Here is a 21,747-nt window from a genome sequence, read left to right on the forward strand (position 1 = left end):
CTCTTCTCTTCTCTTCTCTTCTCTTCTCTTCTCTTCTCTTCTCTTCTCTCCTCTCCTCTCCTCTCCTCTCCTCTCCTCTCCTCTCCTCTCCTCTCCTCTCCTCTCCTCTCCTCTCCTCTCCTCTCCTCTCCTCTCCTCTCCTCTCCTCTCCTCTCCTCTCCTCTCCTCTCCTCTCCTCTCCTCTCCTCTCCTCTCCTCTCCTCTCCTCTCCTCTCCTCTCCTCTCCTCTCCTCTCCTCTCCTCTCCTCTCCTCTCCTCTCCTCTCCTCTCCTCTCCTCTCCTCTCCTCTCCTCTCCTCTCCTCTCCTCTCCTCTCCTCTCCTCTCCTCTCCTCTCCTCTCTCTCCTCTCCTCTCCTCTCCTCTCCTCTCCTCTCCTCTCCTCTCCTCTCCTCTCCTCTCCTCTCCTCTCCTCTCCTCTCCTCTCCTCTCCTCTCCTCTCTCTCCTCTCCTCTCCTCTCCTCTCCTCTCCTCTCCTCTCCTCTCTCCTCTCCTCTCCTCTCCTCTCCTCTCCTCTCCTCTCCTCTCCTCTCCTCTCCTCTCCTCTCCTCTCCTCTCCTCTCCTCTCCTCTCCTCTCCTCTCCTCTCCTCTCCTCTCCTCTCTCCTCTCCTCTCCTCTCCTCTCCTCTCCTCTCCTCATTCCAAGGACAGAACGTGCTTTCCCCTGTGTCCTGGAACATCTCAGGACCCACCTGCTCTGCTCTCTCTTGCAGCCTGCCCTGCAGGGACGTTCAAGGCCAGCCAGGGCGCGGGGCTGTGCGTGCCGTGCCCCCCGAACAGCCGCTCCAGCGCCGAGGCCTCTCCGCTCTGCCCGTGCCGCAATGGATACTACCGGGCAGACTTCGACCCGCCCGCCGCCGCCTGCACCAGTGAGTACGGCACCGGGGCTGGGGGGCTGCAGGGTTTCTCTCCCCTTGCCCCTGGGGCAGCTGCAGGGATAATGTCTCAATCCATGTGGAGTTGGTTTTATTTTCTCCCCCTGTCCCACTGTGGAGGCGAGCAAGAACGTGGCTGGGTGGGCAAGGCGGGGGGATGGGATGGCCCCACATCCCAGTTTACTGGCAGCCTCTGGAATTTATACATCACCTGGGCAGCGGCGGTGATGGCAGGGAGATAGTCCCCAGGATAAATTAGAATTTAAAGTTATCTGCTCTGGCTGTCTTGTTCATAGTTTTGCAGATGGAATATTTTTTAATAGAGGGAAGGCTGCATTAAACATTGGTAGTCAGCGATGCATCGCTGCTCGACTGCCTGCCCGAGCTGCCTGGCACGGCAGCAGTGTCCTCAAGCCTGTCTTTTGGTGGGAAAAGAGCCCAGGAGAGAGGAAAGAACTGCTGTGCTCTTCAGCCTGCCGGAAACTCAGGCCTCAACTTGCCCCCTAGATACAGTCCAGGCCCTTGAACCAGCCTATCATGGAGCTTTAGCATATGGATGCTCCCAACCCTCCATGCTGAGAAGTGTCCAAAGCACACATCAAGGAAACAAGGAAAGGATTTGTGTGTTTTGCTGGATCACCTGAGCTCTCATACAGGTATTCAGCAGGTAGCACAACTACAGATAATTTACAGATCTTTATTATGCCTCGTTACATAACTGATTTACAGCAGTGCTGCACTATAGGAATACGGAAAAAAGTCTCTTTGCTGATTTTTATTTCTTCTCGTCAGTGCTTGATTTTGCAGTGCTCCAGTCTGAGGTGCCAGCTGTTCACCCACAAAGTTTGTCTGTGTCAGAGGAGTACATAACACTGTGCAGCTGCAGGCAGTGCCTGGGACTGGAGCCCTTCCAAGGGCAATCCCTGCAGTTCCTGGGCTCCTGCAGAGGAGGGAAGGGATTGCAACTAAAGTGGGAGGAATTTGGGGAGGCAGCAGTTTGCTGCTGGGAAAGGGCAGAAATACATTTTTTTTTCCTTTTTCCTGAAAAGATATTACCTGCTTAAGGTATGGAGGGAGGATTTGGATTAAGGCTCACGAGGCGGGTTGCAGATTTTTGGGGGTAACTCACTAATATTGAGCCCGTTGAGCCTTTGTGAGTCTGGCAGTCTTGTTCCCCTGGAGAATCAAGGTACAGGAGAGCCCTTTCCAGCAAGGATGCTGCACTGGTGGCTGCTCCACGACAGACTCTTCTACTCCTAAAGAGGAAAAGGGTTAAAGGAAATGGAATTCTATTATCTTAATTTTTTTTTAAGGCTGTAATTTCTCCGGGCCTTTGAACAAAATTTTTCATCCGCATTATCCGTGGCAGCAGCTTAGAGAGGCTCCCAGAGTGCCTCCATGCAGAATGACCTCTCCATCCCACCAGCTATGTCACCATGGTGCTGATGAATCTGTCCCTGTCTGGCCCATCCCTGGCCACTAACGGGGCTAATTTATCCACAGGCCTAACAATGTTCCCTGGCACACACACACACATGAGGAAGGCTCCTGTGGGATGGGTTTCCCCAAGACAGAGTATGCTTCTCTCTCTTAACCCTTCCTTGCAGGTCAAGTCCTCCATCATTTTTGTTGCTCCCTGTATCATGACAAAGTCCTTTTTCTTTCTTGGAAGTGCAGCCCACAGCCCAGCCAGCATTAGGAATTCCTTGCTTACCTTATTTAATATAACCAAGCAGCTGAATTTTGTGGTTTTGGCTGTGGAGCCACCCTGGCTGACCCCAGATCCTTCCTTGGATCTGTGCAGACATGTGTTTGTACCTCAGTGATGCTCTCCTGTATTCCTCCTGAACGGACTGCAGCCCCGATCTGGCAGCGCTTGCAATCGGAGCTGCGTTCAATTCCCATCCTCTGAAGCATTTGCAATGACTCCTGATGGCTTTGATCAAGGCCATTTTCATCTCTTGTCCAACATGGGAGCTGCTTGCAAACCATGGAGTGGTGCCGGCTTTCCTCCCTGCTGGAAAATTCCCGGTTTTCCAATTTGAGATATTGAACCCTTAATAACCACTTTCCATTTTTTACTCTCTCTTCTTCTGCTGCTTCTCTGGTTCTCCATGATGCTGGCTAAGTGATTTTTCTATTGCTGGGATAATCTGCTTGAGGTGCTTCTCCATGTGAGCACTGCAGTTATCTCAGCATCTCCTGATGGGATTAAAATGGGTCCATCTTCACGGATGGATCTGTGTGCATTCCACATGGAGGTTTCTTGGAGACTTAAGTGGGTTTGTGGCGTGGGAGTTGTCATCTCCATCTGGGAAACCTGTTTGCAGTGCAGGCGGTTGGTGCTGCCAGTGTGGAAAGTCTGACCCTGAGCTAAGCAAAGCGGTGGACACCAAATCCCTCCTGAGGGAGGAGGTGATGGATAGTGCAGAGCCCTGGGCTGTCCTTCTCTGCTGGAGCCTCCACGGGAAGGCAAGGACCTGTCTCAATGCCTCTCCTTTCCCACAGGCGTCCCATCCGGCCCCCGCAACGTCATCTCCATTGTCAATGAGACGTCCATCATCCTGGAGTGGCACCCGCCGCGGGAGACGGGCGGCCGGGACGACGTCACCTACAACATCGTCTGCAAGAAGTGCCGCTCGGACCGGCGCGCCTGCTCCCGCTGCGACGACAACGTGGACTTTGTGCCCCGCCAGCTGGGGCTCACCGACACCCGCGTCTTCATCAGCAACCTCTGGGCTCACACCCCCTACACCTTCGAGATCCAGGCGGTCAACGGAGTGTCCAACAAGAGCCCCTTCCCGCAGCAGCACGTCTCCGTCAACATCACCACCAACCAGGCCGGTGAGTCCCGCCTGATCCCGGGGAGTTTGGCTCCCTGGCATCCCTGCTGCCAGCTGCAAGCTCCGTGTGGAGTCAAGCTCTGTCTCCAAAAGGAAAAGCTCCCGGGGTGTCAGGGTGTGTGATGGCTCTGGTGCCCCCAGCCCTGAGTGGGGAGAAAGGCCAGGAGAAGAGCAGGGAAGAGGAATGGGGGTAGGGAAGGGTTGCCTGTGCCCTGGGCAAGGGGAGAGTTGGCTTGTGGGAGGGTTGTCTGATAGCTGCTTTTATCCCCCTCTAGAGTGCTTGGGGATGAAATGGCATCACCCCTTTCCCCCTTTTCCCAGCTGGGAGAAGGGAGATAGGGTGAATCAGCCTTGAAACACAGTTTGACTGTCTTACAGGACAGAGGGAGCAGCATCCTGGGGCTAAATCCAGGATCTGTGCCTCTGGCACATCCCTGTCCCATCATTTTCCTCTTGTCTCCTTTTCCAGGCTCCCCTGCTCCCTTTCCTGTCCCCAGTCAGGCATCAGGAGCTGAATGAGCAGCTCTGGGTCAAAGGGGGATGCTGGTGGGGTAAGGGAGCAACTGGTCCTGGGCTGCACTGAGGATCAGAGAGGATGGAAACCCATGTGCTCTGGGTTTAAAAAGGGAATGGGAATTCCTGCTTTGTGCCAGGGCACGCAGCCTTCACCATCCTGCTCCCTCTGGGTAGCACAATGAAGAAACCTGGTGTAAATATTTCAGTGTAAATATTTCAGTGTAAACCAGTGTAAATATTTCAGTCTCCTGGCTCCCGGGAATACAAATCTACATTTGTGCCTGGCTGGCATCGCTGTCTGCTGAACCACGTGCAGCCAAACCTGCCTCTTGTTTCCAGGCCTTTTTTTTCCTGGGGTGGATTTTTGGGGTGTTTCTTAGCTCTTCTCCCACCATGGGGAGCTGGGAACAGCTAGGTCACCCTCATCTGTGTGTCTGTACCCCAGTGGTCCCTGTTTGTCTTGCAAAGGCTGATTACAAACATGGAAATGCTGGGCTGTGGGGTAACCTGATGGAAACTCACCAGGGATATTCAGGGCATTGGTTCTCTCCCTCTGAAATCTCTTTGGCTTTGCATTGGGATTTTCCAGCCATGTTCCCAGCCCTGTCTAAGCTAATGGGAGTTAATAAAACAGCAATCAATCTGAGTGCTTAATTTCAGCCCACGAGCATCCTCCTGGAGCAGATGTGGAGAGATTATATAGGATTATAAATATATAGGATTATATATATATACATATATAATATAGGATTAAGTATTCTGGGTAAACAAAGGCAGTGCTGAAGTATCCACATCTTCCACTGGAACCATGAGAAACAGGGCTCCTGCCACCCCCAGATTCCCTCCATGGCATGATCCTGTGCCCCAGGCTGGTTGTGCTGGGTTCAGATATTCCCTGGATTCACGCAGGGGAGGCATTTTCCCTGCCCAGCACTGCCTGTACTTTAGGCATGGTGAGGAAGAGGAGGAGGAGGGCAGAGATGGCTGGACTGGGAGCTGACTCTGTGGACAGGACATTCCAGTGCCCCTTTGGGTGTGGCCAGACTTGGATACCCTTCTTTTGATTGGATTAAGTGCAGGATTAGGGCTGTATTGGCTGGCTCTGCCCCTTATAAGTATAGCTTGGAGGGCACAAAGCATTTGGAAAGGGGTCTCCTGACTGGTTTAGTGGCTCAGTGTCCCTAATGGTGGAAGGACAGTCTTGCTGTTTTCCTGGAAGAGGCACATTTGGGTGCTGGGGATGAGCATCCCCTGAGAGCCCTTAAGAGCAGCCCCAGCAGCTTCTCTGGAGCCAAAGCTGGGCTGGCATGCCCCTGCCCTGGTCCCCTGTCACTGTCCTCAGGGTGAGCAGATTTTTGCTCCCACACCCCATTTCTGTGAGCACGTGAGGTGGCAGTTGTGGCACAGCTCCCTGGGTGCTGAGTGCTGGCTCCCCAGAGAGGCTGTTACAGCAAAAGATGTCACACAGAGCTGGACCCTGACACAAAACCTCAGTTTTCCCCTCTGGGGAGAGCTTTGCTGTGTCTCTCCCACCATGGGAGACATCCTTGGAGCAAGCAATCCCAGGGAGAAGGAACACCAAGGATTTCCAGGCCCCTAATTAAACTGAGTAGTTGGTTTAAATAGCAGAATTCCCCCAGTGGCTTGCTGCTCTGCTTCCATGCAAAGCTGCTGAGATCTCAGTCTTCCCACTGCTAATGAGCGAGCTGGTCCCGTGGGGAAGCCAACCACAGGCATGGGAGATTTGGGATGCCGTGGGGATTTTCCCCCTCCTCAGGCCCATTTCTCCTACCCCTCTCCATTAATTTTCCCTCGCTTCCTCGGCAGCCCCTTCCACCGTGCCCATCATGCACCAGGTGAGTGCCACCATGAGGAGCATCACGCTGTCCTGGCCCCAGCCGGAGCAGCCCAACGGGATCATCCTGGACTACGAGATCCGCTACTACGAGAAGCTGAGCCGCATCTGCACGCCCGATGTCGGCAGCACCGTGGGCTCCAGGCCGGCCCCGGTGAGCCCAGGGAGAGCCCTGCCCTGGGGCCTAGGCTGGGGGCAGGGGCGATATCCATGGGCTCTGAGACAGGCTCTGCTGGGAATGGTCAGGTGGGACAGGCACCAGGTCGCCCGAGCTGCCTCCAGAAGGTGGGAGTGAGTTGTGACTGCAGATGCTAAAGCACAGAATCAGAATCACAGAGCAGCTTGAGTTGGAAAGGACCTTAAAGCTCATCCAGTTCCAACCCCCTGCCATGGGACGCCTCTCACTAGATCAGGTTGCTTAGAGCCCTGTCCGACCTGAGCCATTCCTCCCCCATGGCAGCATTTGTCCGGCACATCAGTGCCCGTGGCCACCTTGGTATTTGCTAGGACGAGGATGGACCTCAATTGTGAGGATGGCATCAGGAGGAGGGGAGGGGGTTGGAGAGGACCAGGGAAGGTTATGGAGGTTGTCCCTGCCTCAGGTCACTGCCTACCACTGGTCTTGTCCCTGGCAGCTGTCCTGTCCTGCAGGGGACACGCTCCCAACCCCTGCGATGGACCGTGCCCAGCCCAAGCTGTTCCATCCCTCCTGTGTCTTGCCAACTCTAATGAATTCCTCGAAATATGAATAATTAGATGATCTCACCAGTGGCGTCTTACCAGCAAAGCACTGGGAAACGTGGTAAAAAATGAGAGTGGAGACACATGAGGTTTCCACCAAGGTCTCGGCCAAGGACCTGTGCCAGCAGAGCAGGATTGCAGGGGCTGAGGATCTCAGCAGAGATCCTTGAGCAGGATCTCATAGAGCACATTATGGTGTTTAGTGGAATCACAGAACGGTTTGGGTTGGAAGAGACCTTAAAGACCATCCAGTTCCAACTGCCGGTGCTGTGGGCAGGGACACCAGGTTCCCTTAACTGTGGGATGTTTCTGAAATGCACAAAGATGTCAATCATTTGAAGAGGAGGAATTTGTTGTTCATAAATTATTTTTGCTGTGGATGATCTTATTATTTCCCTCTGCTACTCCATGCTCCCTGCTCTGGTGGGAGCAGGGGGCTGCCTGGGAGGCATGTGCTGCAGGGGCCTCCCCAGTTCCTTGTGGGTCTTGTTTCATAAAATCATAGAATGTCCTGGGTTAAAGGGACTTTAAAACTCATTTTGTTCCACCCCATGCCATGGGCAGGGACACCTTCCACTATCCCAGGTTGCTCCAAGCCCTGTCCAACCTGGCTTTGAACACTTCCAGGGATGGGGCAGCCACAGCTTCTCTGGGCACCCTGTGTCAGGGCCTCCCCACCCTCACAGGGGAGAATCCCTTCTGAATACCCAACCTAAACGTACTCTCGTCAGTGTGAAGCCATTCTCCCTTGTCCTGTGACTCCATGCCCTTATAAATAGTCCATCCCTATCTTTCTTGTAGCTCACTTCAGATACTGGAAGGCCACAACTGGGTCACCCCAAAGCCTTCTCCAGGCTGAACAACCACAATTCTCCCAGCCTTTCCTGTGGGATCCTCTGTGTCAGGGATGCTCCTGAAGCAGAACCAGAGCCTCTCCTTTATCCCCCTGCAGCTGAACCACATCCCTGCCCTCAATGGGGATGGGTGTGCTGCAGTCCCACCGTCCTCCCGCTGTCCCTGTCCCTGTCCCACTGACGGTGGCTCTCTCGGGGTGCCCGCAGGACCACAACGAGTACAACTCGTCCATGGCGCGCAGCCAGACGAACACGGCGCGGCTGGAGGGGCTGCGGCCCGGCATGGTGTACGTGGTGCAGGTGCGCGCCCGCACCGTGGCCGGCTACGGCAAGTACAGCGGCAAGATGTGCTTCCAGACCCTCACTGATGGTGAGTCCCGCCAGGCTAGTAGTGTGGGAGTGTCTCCAGCTTCGTGCCCTAATTGGATTAGAGGAGCTTGTCTGCACAGAGCTCTGTCCCAGCAGGCAGCGTGGCGGGAGCCGGGTGGTTTACGGCGGTGTCTCATTAACCGCCAGCGGCACGAGTGATCCGCTCTCAGTCCCCCAGCTCCAGGTTTTCTCCCCGCTATTTATTTCCGTCTCTGCTGCCTTGAGCTGTGGGGACAGAAGCCCCTGGCACGTGCTGTGAGTCTGGCGTGGTGTGGTGGGGTGGAAGGAGGGTTGTAGACCCTTGGAGGAAGAACTCTGGGATGCTCTCCTGGGATGCTTGGAGTCCATCTGAGCCATCAGGGCAAAGCTGGGATGGTCAGACCCATCTGAAAGCTGATTGCCCGTGCTAAAGGGGTGTGTTGGGCCAGCTCATGACCTTCATGGCTTCTTTTGGCCCCAGCCTTTCCCTGCACCCACAAACACTGGCTTCCTTTAGAGACTACTAACTCATGGGAGTGTTTTCCATTAATCCCAGCTTCAGGATTTATCCAGGAGTTGGTGAGTAAAGCAGGTCCTCCTACCCCTGGGGCAGTTGAGAGCCTGTTCCCTGTTGCTGCTCTTGTGGTTCCTTCTGTGCTTAGGTGACATCCATGGCTCCCAGCCTCACTGCCTGTTTTTCCTAAAGCTTTTCTCTTTTCCTAAAGCTTTTCTTCTTCCCTAAAACGGGTCACCCCATGCTTGTATTCATGTCAAGTGCCAGCTGGGGTGGGAAGAGGAAAACCATGCTGGGTGACCAAAGGGAAGGAAATGGTAATAAACCCCCCTCTAATGCCTCAAATATTCAGGATTAGAGAAGCGAGAAGAAAAATCCTGCCTCAAATAAGCAATTAATTGAAATTTAATAAGAATGGATTGTGTAGCTTATTAAATAATAATTGATTGTTAGATGAGAATTTCTCAGGATTTAAGCAGCATGCAAGAGATAAATCTAGTTGCCAGTAATTAACTGCAGAGTAGAAAATACAGATAAAATGGTGCTAAATGCTTTCTTTTGGATGAGTTTTATTTTAACCCTTGTGTGTGGCTGATGGCACAGCCTGGCAGACCTCGATGGGGCGATTGGAGAGAGGAGTATTTCTGGAATGCTACAGAGGCCCCAGGAATGTGGGATCTGCTGGATACTGCCTGTTGAGAGTACCCACACCACTGATGGGGCAGGGGAAAATGGGACAGACACATGGAGGGGGCCAGTAGCTTTTTGAGGGTTCCCCCAGGCATATCCAGTCCTCCTGGTGCCACCTTGGCTTTCACCCCACCCTGCTGCTGAAGGATGCAAGGGGTGGCTGAGCAGACAAAGGAGGTTCTGAGGCATTCTTGGTGGGGAAGTGATGTTGTGGGTGCCATGGCTCTGCAAAAGGACTTGTCTCAAGTTGAGATACTAAAACCTACAAGCAGATCTGTGGCGAGGGTTCCCAGGTTCTCCTGAGCCTCACTCCCAAAGTTCACCATTGTGTGGTGGACTCTCTGTTGTCTGATCTGGGTGAAGTCTTGGCACAGTGTTCTCTGGCTGGCTTATTAATAGTGTTTTCCTCTTTTCCTACTTGCAGGAATTTTTTGTCTGTGAGACCCCATGTAAAAATTGGTCAAAGTGGCCAACAGGTTTAAATCGTAGAGTCTCAAAAAGGTTTGGGTTGGAAGGGACCGTAAAGCTCATCTTGTTCCAGCCCCCTGCCATGTCCAGAGGCACTTCTGGTAGATCAGGTTGCTCAATAAATGAATTTATTGAGGAAAGGGAAATGCCAAAGCCATGGACAAAGTCACCTGGTGAACCTCATCTCTTTGGGAAGCTGGGCCCATTCACATTGGTCTGATGTTATTTCCAGGATCTTCTCTCCCCTGTCTTTAAGCCAAAGGTGTGTGAGCCAAGCGTGACAATCCTACTCAGTGTAACATGGCACCGGCTCATCCCCTGCCTCAGCTGACTCCCCTGCCTGGGGGGTCTTTGTCCCATCACCTTGGGAGCAGCACCCATGGAATCAGAGGGGATCCCTTCCCAAAGGCTGCTCTCACTCCATGAGCGTTCCGGGGAAGGTTGACCCCGTCTCTCTCCTCTCACAGACGATTACAAATCAGAGCTGAGGGAGCAGCTGCCTTTGATTGCAGGGTCCGCAGCGGCCGGAGTGGTCTTCATCGTCTCCCTGGTGGCCATCTCCATCGTCTGCAGCAGGTGGGTCCCTGTGGGATCAGTGTCCCTGGAAGGTGTAGGTGGGAAGGTGCAGATCAGGGCTAGGAGGGGTGGGATGGGGGACCCATGGGGCCAGAGGGAGCAGCATGATGCTGCCCCTCATGGAGTGTTGCTGTCAGGGGAGTGGTTTGGGGCCAGCAGCAGCTGCTGGTCCCTGACGCCTGGCTGTTCTGTCCCCTGTTCTCCCAGGAAGCGCGCCTACAGCAAGGAGGCCGTGTACAGTGACAAGCTCCAGCACTACAGCACCGGCAGAGGTGAGCAGCAAAAGTGGGAAAAGCAGGCAGGGGAGATGCTCCCAAACCTGCACCCGGCATGTGCCCCGCTCCTCCCCTTCCAAGAGGGACTGTGGGGTGGTGGGAGCCCCCATGGAAGATGGACAGGACCATAGGGTGGGAGTGGAGATGTCCCCATGTGTCTGTCAGGGTGTGGGGGAGGGCAGGCTGCAGTGGTGCAGCACTATGAGTGGGAAGAGTACCAGGAGGCATTTGGGGAATGATGATGGATTTGGGGGTATGTCAGGGGCAGGGGGGATGAAGGGGGCAAGGGGTGGGGAGAGGATGCTATGAAGGCTCCCAAAGGAGGAAAGAAGGGGGAGAGGTGGTGGTCAGAGGGAGGGTGAGCCCTTTATCTCCTGCCACAGGCTCTGCCTGGATCTGGATTGATGCTGAGCTGTTAGAGGGATTCTGGATTTTGGGAGCGTGGCTGGGGTGTGGGTGCTGGTGGCTGGCATTGCTGCTGTCCTGGCTGTGTGGCTGATGCTTGCCCTGTACCTTACTCTGGGGAGTCAGTGACTGGGAATGTTTAACTGGCTTTGGGCTGCTGATCCCCTTGGCAAACAATTAGGAGAGCCTGAGCTTTTCCTAGGAGACTTCTGTGGCTGGTGGAGCTGTGCAGCAGAATTAATTCCAGGTGTATTTGTGTGCAATGTCTGCTCTGGTGCCCCTCCAGCAGCCAGCACTGCAAATGGAAATAAAGCAGCAGCTTTGTGGGGCAGGATTTTCCTGGTGTCCGCTGGTTCCATGCCCCATCCCTGTGGGATGTAAATCCCATTTATACTCTCCTAGAGATGCTTCCCAGGTGCAATTTGCTTGTGGGAAGAGCCATCTTGGTCCTTTATGCCTCCTTGGGGAAAAGAGGTGTGGGATGCAGGGATGGAGCAAGGAGGGGTGGGGAAGGCAGGGAGAAGTATGGGTGAGCAGAGGGGAGGAAGGGGAATGCCTGGCAGAGAAGAACAGGAGGGCTGGAGTGAGCTAAAGAGGGATTGGAGATAAGGAGGAGATCCCAGCCAAGAAAGCAAAGCACATTGGATCTCTTTAGACCCTCTTGGCATCACATGGAACCCTCCCAACGTGGTGGCAGCACTGTGGGGGACCCTGAACTTCCCGGCAAACAATAAACTATTTTGCAAACATCACTGGGTGATGACAGACCTGTACTTTTCCTCCCTCTTTTCTCCACGTTTCTGCACTGTGGGGGGCAGGGCAAGATTAATTTGATGCCTGATGGATAAACTCACAAGAGGCTGCATGCAGACTGATTTTTCACATTTTCCCCCTGTTTTGAAGCATTCCCTACTACACATGCATCCCTGGCTGCCCCAAGCTCCCCTAAATCCAGGATGCTGATCCTAGGTAGGGAAGCAATGAAGCATGTGCCTGTCCTGGGTTTCTCAACCTGGGGGCTGTGATGACTGGTGTCAGAAATCTGGGTGCCAGCAATACCCTGTCAAGGTTAGCAAGCCTCTGGGCGCTCCATCAATGCAGAGGCTGGAGCAAAACAGGTGGGAAATTTGTGGTGAGCAACTAATGGAGTAATGAGAGCATCCTCTGGAACAAATCACCATGTGTTCAGTGGCACAGCAATTGCAGCCTCCCAGCACAGCTCTGCCATCCCTCCAGCAGCCCCCTGGGATCACCTACTGCTGGCAGAGTTCTCCAAGTGGATTTTGGGGTGAGATGGGGTCTCTGGGGGTGTAGTTTTTTGTGGTATCCCTTCCATTGCTTCACTGGGAGCTTTGAGATTGGGGAAATAGGAAAGACACCCTGTTGAAGTGCCAGCAATTCAGCAGGAAGGGTTTTTCTCTGTCCCCATGATATTAATTGCCAAGGAAACATGATGCCAGAAGGAACTGGCCGCTGGAGTCAGGGTTGTGGTGCAGAGCACTTCAACTTTTGAACAGTGATAAAAAATTTGCCCTTGTCTGCAGTAGTGAAAAATGGCCTAATCCAGCTTTCAGAATTCTTGGGATGATTTTAAGAGCACAAAGCTCTTTGCAGGCGGGCTCACCATGGGTGCCTTTGGTGGCACATTCCAGTACCTGGAATTTCACCCAGCTTTTGCTGGTGTGGGAATGATGAGCTGGGGGCCGATGTTGGAAGAGAGGAGGAGTGGGTTTAGGTGCCCATCCTCATTTGGATGAGATGAGGATGAGGGAGGAGCTCATCCTGGTGATTATTGAGCCTATGGACAGACCCTGGGGCACATCAGAGGGTGTTTGAAAACCAGCCTGTGTTGACAGGGGACAGGAAACTTGGGCATTGTTTTCTCCTCTATTTTTTCAATATTTTGATCAGTGAGCTAGTCTCCGTTATGATCCTGTAAATCCCTTTGTAATCCTGGCTGGAGCATCAGCTGCTCTTGTAAAAGAATTTATGGGGCAGTTAAAGTGTATGAGACAGAGCCATAAAGGGATTTATGAACTGGGAGATGCACAGATGGCTTCATTGCAGCCTCCTCTGCCTCTGAGGTGCAGAATTTCTGCCCCAAAGGCCCCTTTTGGGGGGTGAGGAGGCTCCTGCCTGGTCCTTCCTGAGTCCTTGATGCCCTACAAGCAGCTCTCTCCTGGTGGCTGTTTGGCACCAGCAGTGCCCACAGGGAAGTTTTCATGGCTCCTCCTGAATTATTTTGCAGCTGGGAGCTGATTTAGATTCCTGGTGCAGAGGTGATGCTGTGTCCATGCATCCATCTGTGTGCCGGCTCTGGAGGGACTCTGGGAAGCATCAGTGTGATGGGATCATGGCCTTGGAAAGGTCCTGAACAGTGTAACTGGGGGCTGTTAATCCCTGTAAGGGTGAGGTGCCTTGGGGAGGGGACCAGGCCACGATGTCCCTCCTGGTCTCCTCCAGAGATGACCTTGAGGGGCTGCTGTGCCATCCACAGTCCCCTTTTTGGGTGAGAAATGGCACAGGAAGCTGACCCCCCTTCCCAGGGGGACACCACAGCCCGTTGAAGGTCTCTTTTGGGTGTCAGTACACCACCAACGTCCTGCTAAGCCCTGTGACCTCACTGTGGCCTGCCACCATTCCCCTTGGCAGCTCCGTAAGCCCCTGACATCCAGACGTGACATCTGCATACCCATTTGGGAAATCTGGGGACCTGTTTTCATTTCTTCCCCCTTGCAAAAGGGCAAGAGCCCACTTTCTGCATGTCCCTGCAGCATGGCCAGATCCTGCTACCACGCGTTGCCCCGGACGAGGGACCACACGCGTGTCACGGCGTCCGGCCAAGCCGTATTTCACGGATCCATACAGGTTGTTGGTTATAATTGCTGCACTCCGTCAATTTAGTAGCCGCCACAAAGCCATCAGAGGCCTTTTTGGGTAAATAAATATTTCTTCACTAACGCGTGGAGCCTCATAAAGCCTTCACTGTAAAGCCAGCACGCTGTAGTTCAGGTCTGTAACTGCTCCCATTGCCGTGGAGGGGGAAGAGGAAGGATAATGGTAGAGGAGTGGAGGGCAGAGAGGGAAAGAAGGAGGTGCAGGGGAGAGTTGGGTGAATTGGTGGCCCAAAGGGTCTGTGGAGGTGGTGTAGGTGAGTACAGTGATGGCAGCCACTTAGTGGACAGTGTGAGGAGACAGTTCTCACACTGGAGACAGTTCTTGGCCGTGGTACAGCTGTTCTTGGTTTTCCAGGCTGCCCAGAGACTGTGGGGATCCACTGCACCTGGCATTGTTCAAGGCCAGGTTGGATGGGGCTTGGAGCAAACTGATTTACTGGAAGGTGTCCCTGCTCAAGGGGGATGGTATGGAATTAAACTTTGAACTCCTTCTAATCCACACAATTCTGCTAACTCTGTTTCTGTAATTCTCTCCCTTTTGCTGTTCCTGTCTTCCCTGTAACAAGGGTCTCCAGGGATGAAGATCTACATTGACCCCTTCACCTACGAGGACCCCAACGAAGCCGTCCGAGAGTTTGCCAAGGAGATCGATGTGTCCTTTGTGAAGATTGAAGAAGTCATTGGGGCAGGTGGGTCTCTCTGTGTCCTGCTCTCCATCCTTCCCGGCCCTCTCTGCTGCTTCTGCGTGGCTGCCCACCCACCTGGAGCAACTTTGTGGGGGAGCACACGGAGTCCTTCACCTGGAACCCCTCAAGGAAGCCTTGAAACATCAGGCTTTCCTGGGTTTGTGATGGGTTAGGGTGAACGTGAGGGTTTTTTTGTGCTCTCGAAGTTCCTCTGAGGTGGAAAAGGCTCCAGGAATGTACTCACTGGCTGACCATGGGGCCTCTTGGGATGTTCCATGTGGCTTTTCCATGAGACAACAAGAAAAGCCCAATCTCACTGTAGTCTGTGCCATATTTCCCTACATATGTATATACACACACATACGCATGTGTGTGTGTGTGATCTGTGCTGTTTTATTGCCATTTTTAAATAACTGTGTCATACTCGCAGAGGAGAAAGTGAGAAGCCGGGGAGGGGAAGCTGTGAGGAAGCAATGAGTCAGTTTGTTTGGGATCAAGTTCAGCAATGTATCACCTGCCCTTTGCTGCTCATCAAGGCAGAGTGGCTGCAAACATGCCTTAAATGTAATCCCTCCACAGGCAAATTTTGCTTTGGTGAAGTGAAAGCTCTCCTGCTTTCTCTGTATTTTAAATCAGAGAGCAGCAATGTGAACAGCCCAATTACTTTCCACCCCAAGATAAGCGATGTGCAGAAAGGCAGCCAGGATTAACAACACCGACACCTGATATATGAGGTAGTCCTGAAATGTGGATTCACTTTCCCTGCAAATCCTCCTTGTGGGGGTTTGCACAGGCAGCTGCAGCCTCTGCCTGTGTCAATGTTGGGCTCTGTCACCTTGGAGAAGGTTGCAAACTTAAACATGTCTCCAGTAGCAAACACTGGCCCTTTTAAAGAGGACAGGTGGGCAGATTTGTAGAGGAGAGTGTTGTTGAAGTGTGAATTGGCTGCCGTTTCTCAGCTGGACAAAGACCCCCTTGCTCTCTGCAATGTTCAGTGGGGAGGAGGAGGAGGGTGAGGTGGTAGCTCTGGTGTTGATTGATCAAAGGTTGGACTCAGTGATCTTGGAGGTCTTTTCCAACCTAAACGACTCCATCTTGCTCTCGCAGGGGAGTTTGGAGAGGTGTATAAGGGGCGCCTGAAGTTGCCAGGCAAGCGGGAGATCTACGTGGCCATCAAGACGCTCAAGGCCGGGTACTCGGAGAAGCAGCGCCGGGATTTCCTGAGCGAGGCCAGCATCATGGGGCAGTTTGACCACCCCAACATCATCCGCCTCGAAGGGGTGGTCACCAAGAGCCGGCCGGTCATGATCATCACAGAGTTCATGGAGAACGGGGCCCTGGACTCCTTCTTGCGGGTAAGGCGAGGCGGGGCCTCGTGGGATTTGGGAATGAGATGTTGGTGTCCCGTTTGTAAATCCCAGCCTGTTTGCTTAGTTTGGGAGCTGGCTGGAGTGTGCCATACATCTCCAAAATGTGTGTTTTGGGGTGCTTATCTCTGCTGTAATCAAGCAGGGCAGCTGGAGTCCTCTGGGGAGGTGCAGCATCCTCCTGAGGTCAGGGTGAGTGGCCCTGGTCCCGCTGTGGGGTCTGCATGCTCACCCCAGTGCCTGCTCTTTCTGCTCGCAGCAAAACGATGGGCAGTTCACAGTGATCCAGCTGGTGGGAATGCTCAGAGGCATTGCTGCTGGGATGAAGTACCTGGCAGAGATGAATTATGTGCATCGAGATCTGGCTGCCAGGAACATCCTGGTCAACAGCAACCTGGTGTGCAAAGTGTCCGACTTTGGCCTCTCGCGCTACCTGCAGGACGATACGTCTGACCCCACCTACACCAGCTCCTTGGTAGGTACCTCCCACAGGATGTTCTCCTGCTCAGCATTCCCTGTGCCCTGCACCTGCTGAACCTGGTAGAAGGGTTCTGGATGTACAGTCTGGCATGGGTGCGAGTACCTCATGATTGTTCCCACCACATAGGTTCATGGTCCAGAGGTCCTGGCTGTGGTTTCCACAAATTATCCTCTTTTCCTGCCTTTCTCTTCCTCCTTTTTAGAAGTTTTCCACCTCCCTTCTCCCTAAGCACCTTTCTGCCTTCTGCAGCTTCCAGATAAGCCTCTTGCCTCTCCTCTGTGGAGGAAAGACGTACAGAGGAGTCCCTGGAGAGACGGGAAGGGGAGGCAGGGAGATCACAGCAACTCCTGGCAGCACAGTGATGGTGTTTTAACTTCCCTTCCCCCAGTGCTCCAGGTCTGGTCTGAGCACTCCAGGTCTGGTCTGCTTTTCCCTGCTGGAAACTTGTTCCAAGCATAAATTAAAGAGACAAGCCTAACGGGAGCCATCCTCCTCCTTAATTAACTCATTTGTAGGTAACGGCAGCCCTCTTCTCCTCCTGCTCCTTGCTACCCCAGGGGACCCCCAGCGCCCCACCATGGCCATTGTCCTGCTTGTGAGCCCGAGAGGTGTTAAGGATGATCGGAAGGGAAAGGGATGAACAATTTGCTAGCCTCATCTAATGGATTAATCAGAAGAGTGTGTGGTGGGTGCCGGCACGAGGCTGCACCAGCTCCTGCCAAAGCAGTTCCTTGGGCTGCTGAGCTGTGTCCAGGTGCCAGAGCCGGCTCCAGCTGCCAAAATGGGAAAGTCTTTAAGGCTGACTCAGTGTTTTGGCTCAGTTGCAGCCCCTCACTGTCCCTCCCTGCTCAATGGGATGTTCCTGTTCCCCCGAGACCTGCCCCTCTCCCTGCCCAGACCCTTCCTGCAGGCAGCAGCCTTTGAGCAGACACCCAGCTTTTATTTTACCTTCCAAGACCCCAGCAGTAGCTGCTGAGATGAGGCATGAATTAGTCTTTTCCCCACCTTCAGAGATAAAAAGAGATTATCTCATCTGTGTTTTTATTTAATTTAGGCCATAATAGATCTCCCTGGCAGCTGGGAAGTGATGCTGTGCCTGCGATTGCATCACTCTGCCTCCCACAGCAGGCTTTTCGCTCTGGGGAAAAGGCAGGAAAAACAACCTAGCAGTTAATTTCTCCACTTGTAGTTATTCAAATCAAATTTTTTGCCATTCATCCTTCAAGAGCGGCTGACGCGTCCTCGGAAAGGCTACGGAAAATGATTGTGCTAAATGATTTACAATGCAGTCCTGCCCCCAGAAAATTCCCCTGCGTGTCTGTGGTTGTCCTTATCCCTTGGCTTTTTTTGTGGTTATTTTATGGAGCTGTCCCAGGGAGCAATCCCTCTGTGCATGCTGCCCCTCTTCACATCCCTGCGCCCTTGGCATGGCCTTTGGCCCTGGGACCTGCCCTGGCTTGGCATGGTGGCTTGAGATGCTGAGCCTGATTTTGAGCCTTTGGGAGAAATGAGAAGCTCTCTTCCAAAGGCACTTTCCTACACCAGTGCTTTCCATTGGGTGTTAAAGGTGTTTTGCTTTTTGCCTTCCACTCCAAAAGTAGAGCTGGAAGGGCCTTCTAGCAGCTGTGGGAACTCAGATGAATCTGTAGAGGATGCTTTTAGTCCAACCTTGTTTCCGTTGAAGGTCAATGGATGGGAATCCTGTGGCCCCTCACCTGTGCCAAGCACTAGCCCAGTCGTGCTTAGCTTTGTCACCTGGTGACTCCCTGGGAAGCGACCTGGGGACAGGCCACTGATATTCTGGGTCCTGCAGGGCAGGTGGAGTGGGGTGATGTCAGTCAGTGGGCTAAATCCTTGGATACACCCATCTGTTTTGTTCAGCTAAGCCATTTTAGGCAGGTACAAGATACATTCATGCAGTTGTTTTTGGCTCCTGCCTCCTCTTCCAATCAGGTGCCACCTGCCCACTCCTTGGTGGGGTCCCCGGGGACCCATAGTTTGGGGTGTATGGGATGGCCCCAGACCTGACTTGTGGGCATCCAGTCTCCTCTGCCTAGGGAGATGTTTCTCAGCTGAAGTCCCTTTTTCTGCAGGGGGGGAAGATCCCTGTCAGGTGGACGGCGCCGGAGGCCATCGCCTACCGCAAGTTCACCTCGGCCAGCGACGTCTGGAGCTACGGCATCGTCATGTGGGAGGTGATGTCGTTCGGGGAGAGACCCTACTGGGACATGTCCAACCAAGATGTAAGCACTGGGGGTCGTCCATGCTTCCCTGGGGGTGCTCATTCCCAAAAGAAATCCCTGCCTGGAGGGCTCTCTGCTCCTTCCTGGAGCCTCAGGAGCTCTCAGTTTGGAGATGAAACAGGCTGCTGAGCGAGAGAATGCAAGGAGGGAAATTGGGAAGAAAAGCCAGTGGGCTGGTAATTGGACTTCAGCAAGCTGCAGGGCCTTTGAAAATGTTCAGAGGGTTTACGAGCGGGGAAGGAGCTTTGGAAGTGTGACTGCTGTACTCCGGCGAGATCCGCCGAGATAATGAGTGGCAGCTCTCCGCTGGGAGGAACTGCAGCCGTGGAGCATCAGAGCGGAGATTAACCTCGGAGAGCACCCGGCTCCTCCCGCTCCCTTGGCTGCTGATCAGCCGGGCCGGCCGTGCCTTCCCGGCTGCCTGCAGCCCCTCTGCCTGCGCAAGCAGCTCAGGGAGCCCCTCGAGTCCCTCATCCCTCTCACTCATCCATCCTCAGGTCATCAACGCCATCGAGCAGGACTACCGGCTCCCGCCGCCCATGGACTGCCCGGCCGCCCTGCACCAGCTGATGCTGGACTGCTGGCAGAAGGACCGCAACACCCGCCCGCGCTTCTCCGAGATCGTCAACACCCTCGACAAAATGATCCGCAACCCGGCAAGCCTCAAAACTGTGGCGACCATCACCGCTGTGTGAGTGCCGGGCGCGGGGATGCTCCCTGGCACCATCCCACGCCGTGGGGAAAGGCTCCCCCCAGGGAGCGGCTTGAGAATTCATAAATCCTTAGGCGGGGGTAGAGGGGGTTCTGTCTTTGCTCTGCCTGACAGTCAGACAAAGAGCATGCAGTTTTCAGCCGAGCAACAGCGATAATTCTTTGCTATTGATTCTTTATGGCGTGTGACCATTTGGGTGTGGTGGCTGCTCTGCCGACGCCTCGTCCCTGTGCCTCCCGCAGCTGGAATACAACGTGTGAGCCTGCAAAGCGCTGCTTGGCACAGCGGTATTCCCATGGGACAGGCCTTCCTCGTGGCCTTCCATGAGTGTGTGCTGGGGGGAGCACAGGGGCACTGGGGCTGGGCTGGGGAGTGTGTCCCTGTGCTGGCCAGGCTCAGGCAGGGCAGCCCCTTGGTGCCAGCCAGGCTTGTCCCCAGCGGTGTGTCCTGTTTCAGGCCTTCTCAGCCCCTCCTCGACCGCTCCATCCCCGACTTCACTGCCTTTACCTCAGTAGATGACTGGCTGAGTGCTGTGAAGATGAGCCAGTACCGGGACAGCTTCCTGACCGCTGGCTTCACCTCCCTGCAGCTGGTGGCCCAGATGACGTCCGAGTGAGTTGGCCATGCCAGGGCTGCCCGAAAGTGGGGTGCTGCCCAGCTGGGGAGGTGGGGAGGTCAGTTCAGGACAAAGGACGGGTGTGAGCATCCCTCACATTGGTCACCCAGAGTCTAGAGGTGGCCACATTCACTATTTGGGGGTCGATGTGTGGGAGTATCCCTGCTCTCAGACCCAGTGATGCTCATGGGGCCGTGCTTGGGCTCTGTGGATATTCCAGCTGAGCTTACCTCCCTCACCTCCCCTAGCAACAGCAGAGCAGGTTCACCACCCATATCTGCCCACTGACCTTCCTCTGTCTGTCTGTCTTGCAGAGACCTCCTGAGAATAGGGGTGACTTTGGCTGGGCACCAGAAGAAGATCCTGAACAGCGTCCAGTCCATGCGAGTACAGATGAGCCAGTCGCCGACCTCGATGGCATGACGTCCCTTGTTCCGTGGGGAGGGGCCGGGAGAGCGCAGGGCAGAGGTGGGAGGGGAGGGACTGACGAGGGGCAGCGCTGGGAGAGGAGCCGCCGCTGCCCGGGGACTGCGACTGCAGCCAAAGGATGTTCCTGGGACTCACCTCTGACTGGTGACTCCCCTTCCTCACCAACAGAAGCACACTTACCAATGTCATGGGGGACAGCGTATAAATGCATATAAATATGTACAAATCATATATTTAAAAAAGCAAAGCAAAACAAAAAAAAAATCATAAAAAACAGTGAAGACAAACCAATGTGCGTTGGGGAAGCAAACCCAAACCCTAGAGACCAGACTCCAATCCTGCCACCAGTGAGCAGTGGTCAAAACTGAGAAGGAGGAAGGGGCTGTTGGGGAAGGGAGAGGCATGAGATGGAGCATCCTGTCCAGAGAAACCACCTTCCTTTTTCTTCTTTTGCCCTTCCTCCCTGCCCTGGCCCTGCCGGCTCACCCCGCTCCCCTCTCTGCTCACGGACTGGGTGGAAGTGTCCTCAGATGTCTCCACAGCTCCCTGCCATCCCACCTGGGTGCCGCTCCAGCAACTACCAAAGGACTTCGCTGACCACTGCATGGGGGATCCAACTCAATCCAGTTAATGTCTTCATATTGAAGAAGAGATGTACCTTCAATAGAAAACCTTGGGTTTTGTTTTTTTTTTTTTTCTCTTTTGCTTGCATTTTTTTGCAAAAAGGAAAAAAAGGATTAAAAAAAACAAACAAACAAACTCTCCATCCTGGAAAATGGAAAGAGGTGTTCCCGTGTGTGTGTGTGCGCACATGTGCGCCTGTGTATGTTGTCAACCCTCCGTGGACTCACTGCTTGTCCATGACTGAAGACCAGTGCTGACCCTGCAGCTAGAGGCCCAGCCCAGGGGGCCAGGGGTTGTGCCCACAGCCCCCAGGGGCGGGAGGCAGCCGGGAAGCGCCCGGCCACGAAGGAAGTGCTCGGCATCCTGCACGTGGGGAGGAGGATGCCAAGGGCTGGCTGGCGCGGCGGGGATGGGACAGGACTGGAGGAGCCACCGCGTGGCTGTGGCTGGGTTGGTGGCTGCTGGAGGAGGAGAGATGCTCTGGGAAATGGACTGCTCAGGCCTCCAGGGCCTTGGTGATGTCTGGAAGATGGCTATGGAGGACTTTTTCCCCCATCTTGTGGACCTGGATTTTGATATTGATTTATGGACATAGGTTTCATGGCTTCAGAGGTAGGTCTGAGTGTCTCGTGTGTCTCTCTCCATCAGTCCATTCTGCTCTGTATTTTTCTGCTCTTCTTTATATCCTCTCCCAGTGGATGTTTCCTCGTATTTAATTTGATCTTTATTATTCTT

The 21,747-nt window shown here is 53.9% G+C and overlaps 1 protein-coding gene across 1 annotated transcript in view; it reads left to right on the top strand.

Annotated features, from left to right (window-relative positions):
• The window catches only part of EPHB1 (EPH receptor B1), a 76,965-nt gene that overhangs the window by 46,836 nt on the left and 8,382 nt on the right, over positions 1-21,747 (top strand). The window contains exons 4-16 of the mRNA XM_066194169.1: positions 711-866; positions 3,381-3,716; positions 6,059-6,240; positions 7,889-8,051; positions 10,169-10,277; positions 10,485-10,549; positions 14,421-14,543; positions 15,648-15,895; positions 16,167-16,382; positions 18,482-18,631; positions 19,129-19,322; positions 19,800-19,955; positions 20,274-21,624. Of these exons, the coding sequence (XP_066050266.1) occupies positions 711-866; positions 3,381-3,716; positions 6,059-6,240; positions 7,889-8,051; positions 10,169-10,277; positions 10,485-10,549; positions 14,421-14,543; positions 15,648-15,895; positions 16,167-16,382; positions 18,482-18,631; positions 19,129-19,322; positions 19,800-19,955; positions 20,274-20,382 (2,207 nt within the window). The 3' untranslated portion in view covers positions 20,383-21,624. The remainder of the gene's footprint in view (positions 1-710; positions 867-3,380; positions 3,717-6,058; positions 6,241-7,888; positions 8,052-10,168; positions 10,278-10,484; positions 10,550-14,420; positions 14,544-15,647; positions 15,896-16,166; positions 16,383-18,481; positions 18,632-19,128; positions 19,323-19,799; positions 19,956-20,273; positions 21,625-21,747) is intronic.

Source organism: Chamaea fasciata, unplaced genomic scaffold, assembly GCF_029207755.1.
Source record: "Chamaea fasciata isolate MVZ Bird 193981 ecotype frontalis unplaced genomic scaffold, bChaFas1.0.hap1 SCAF_11, whole genome shotgun sequence".
NCBI lineage: Eukaryota > Metazoa > Chordata > Aves > Passeriformes > Sylviidae > Chamaea > Chamaea fasciata.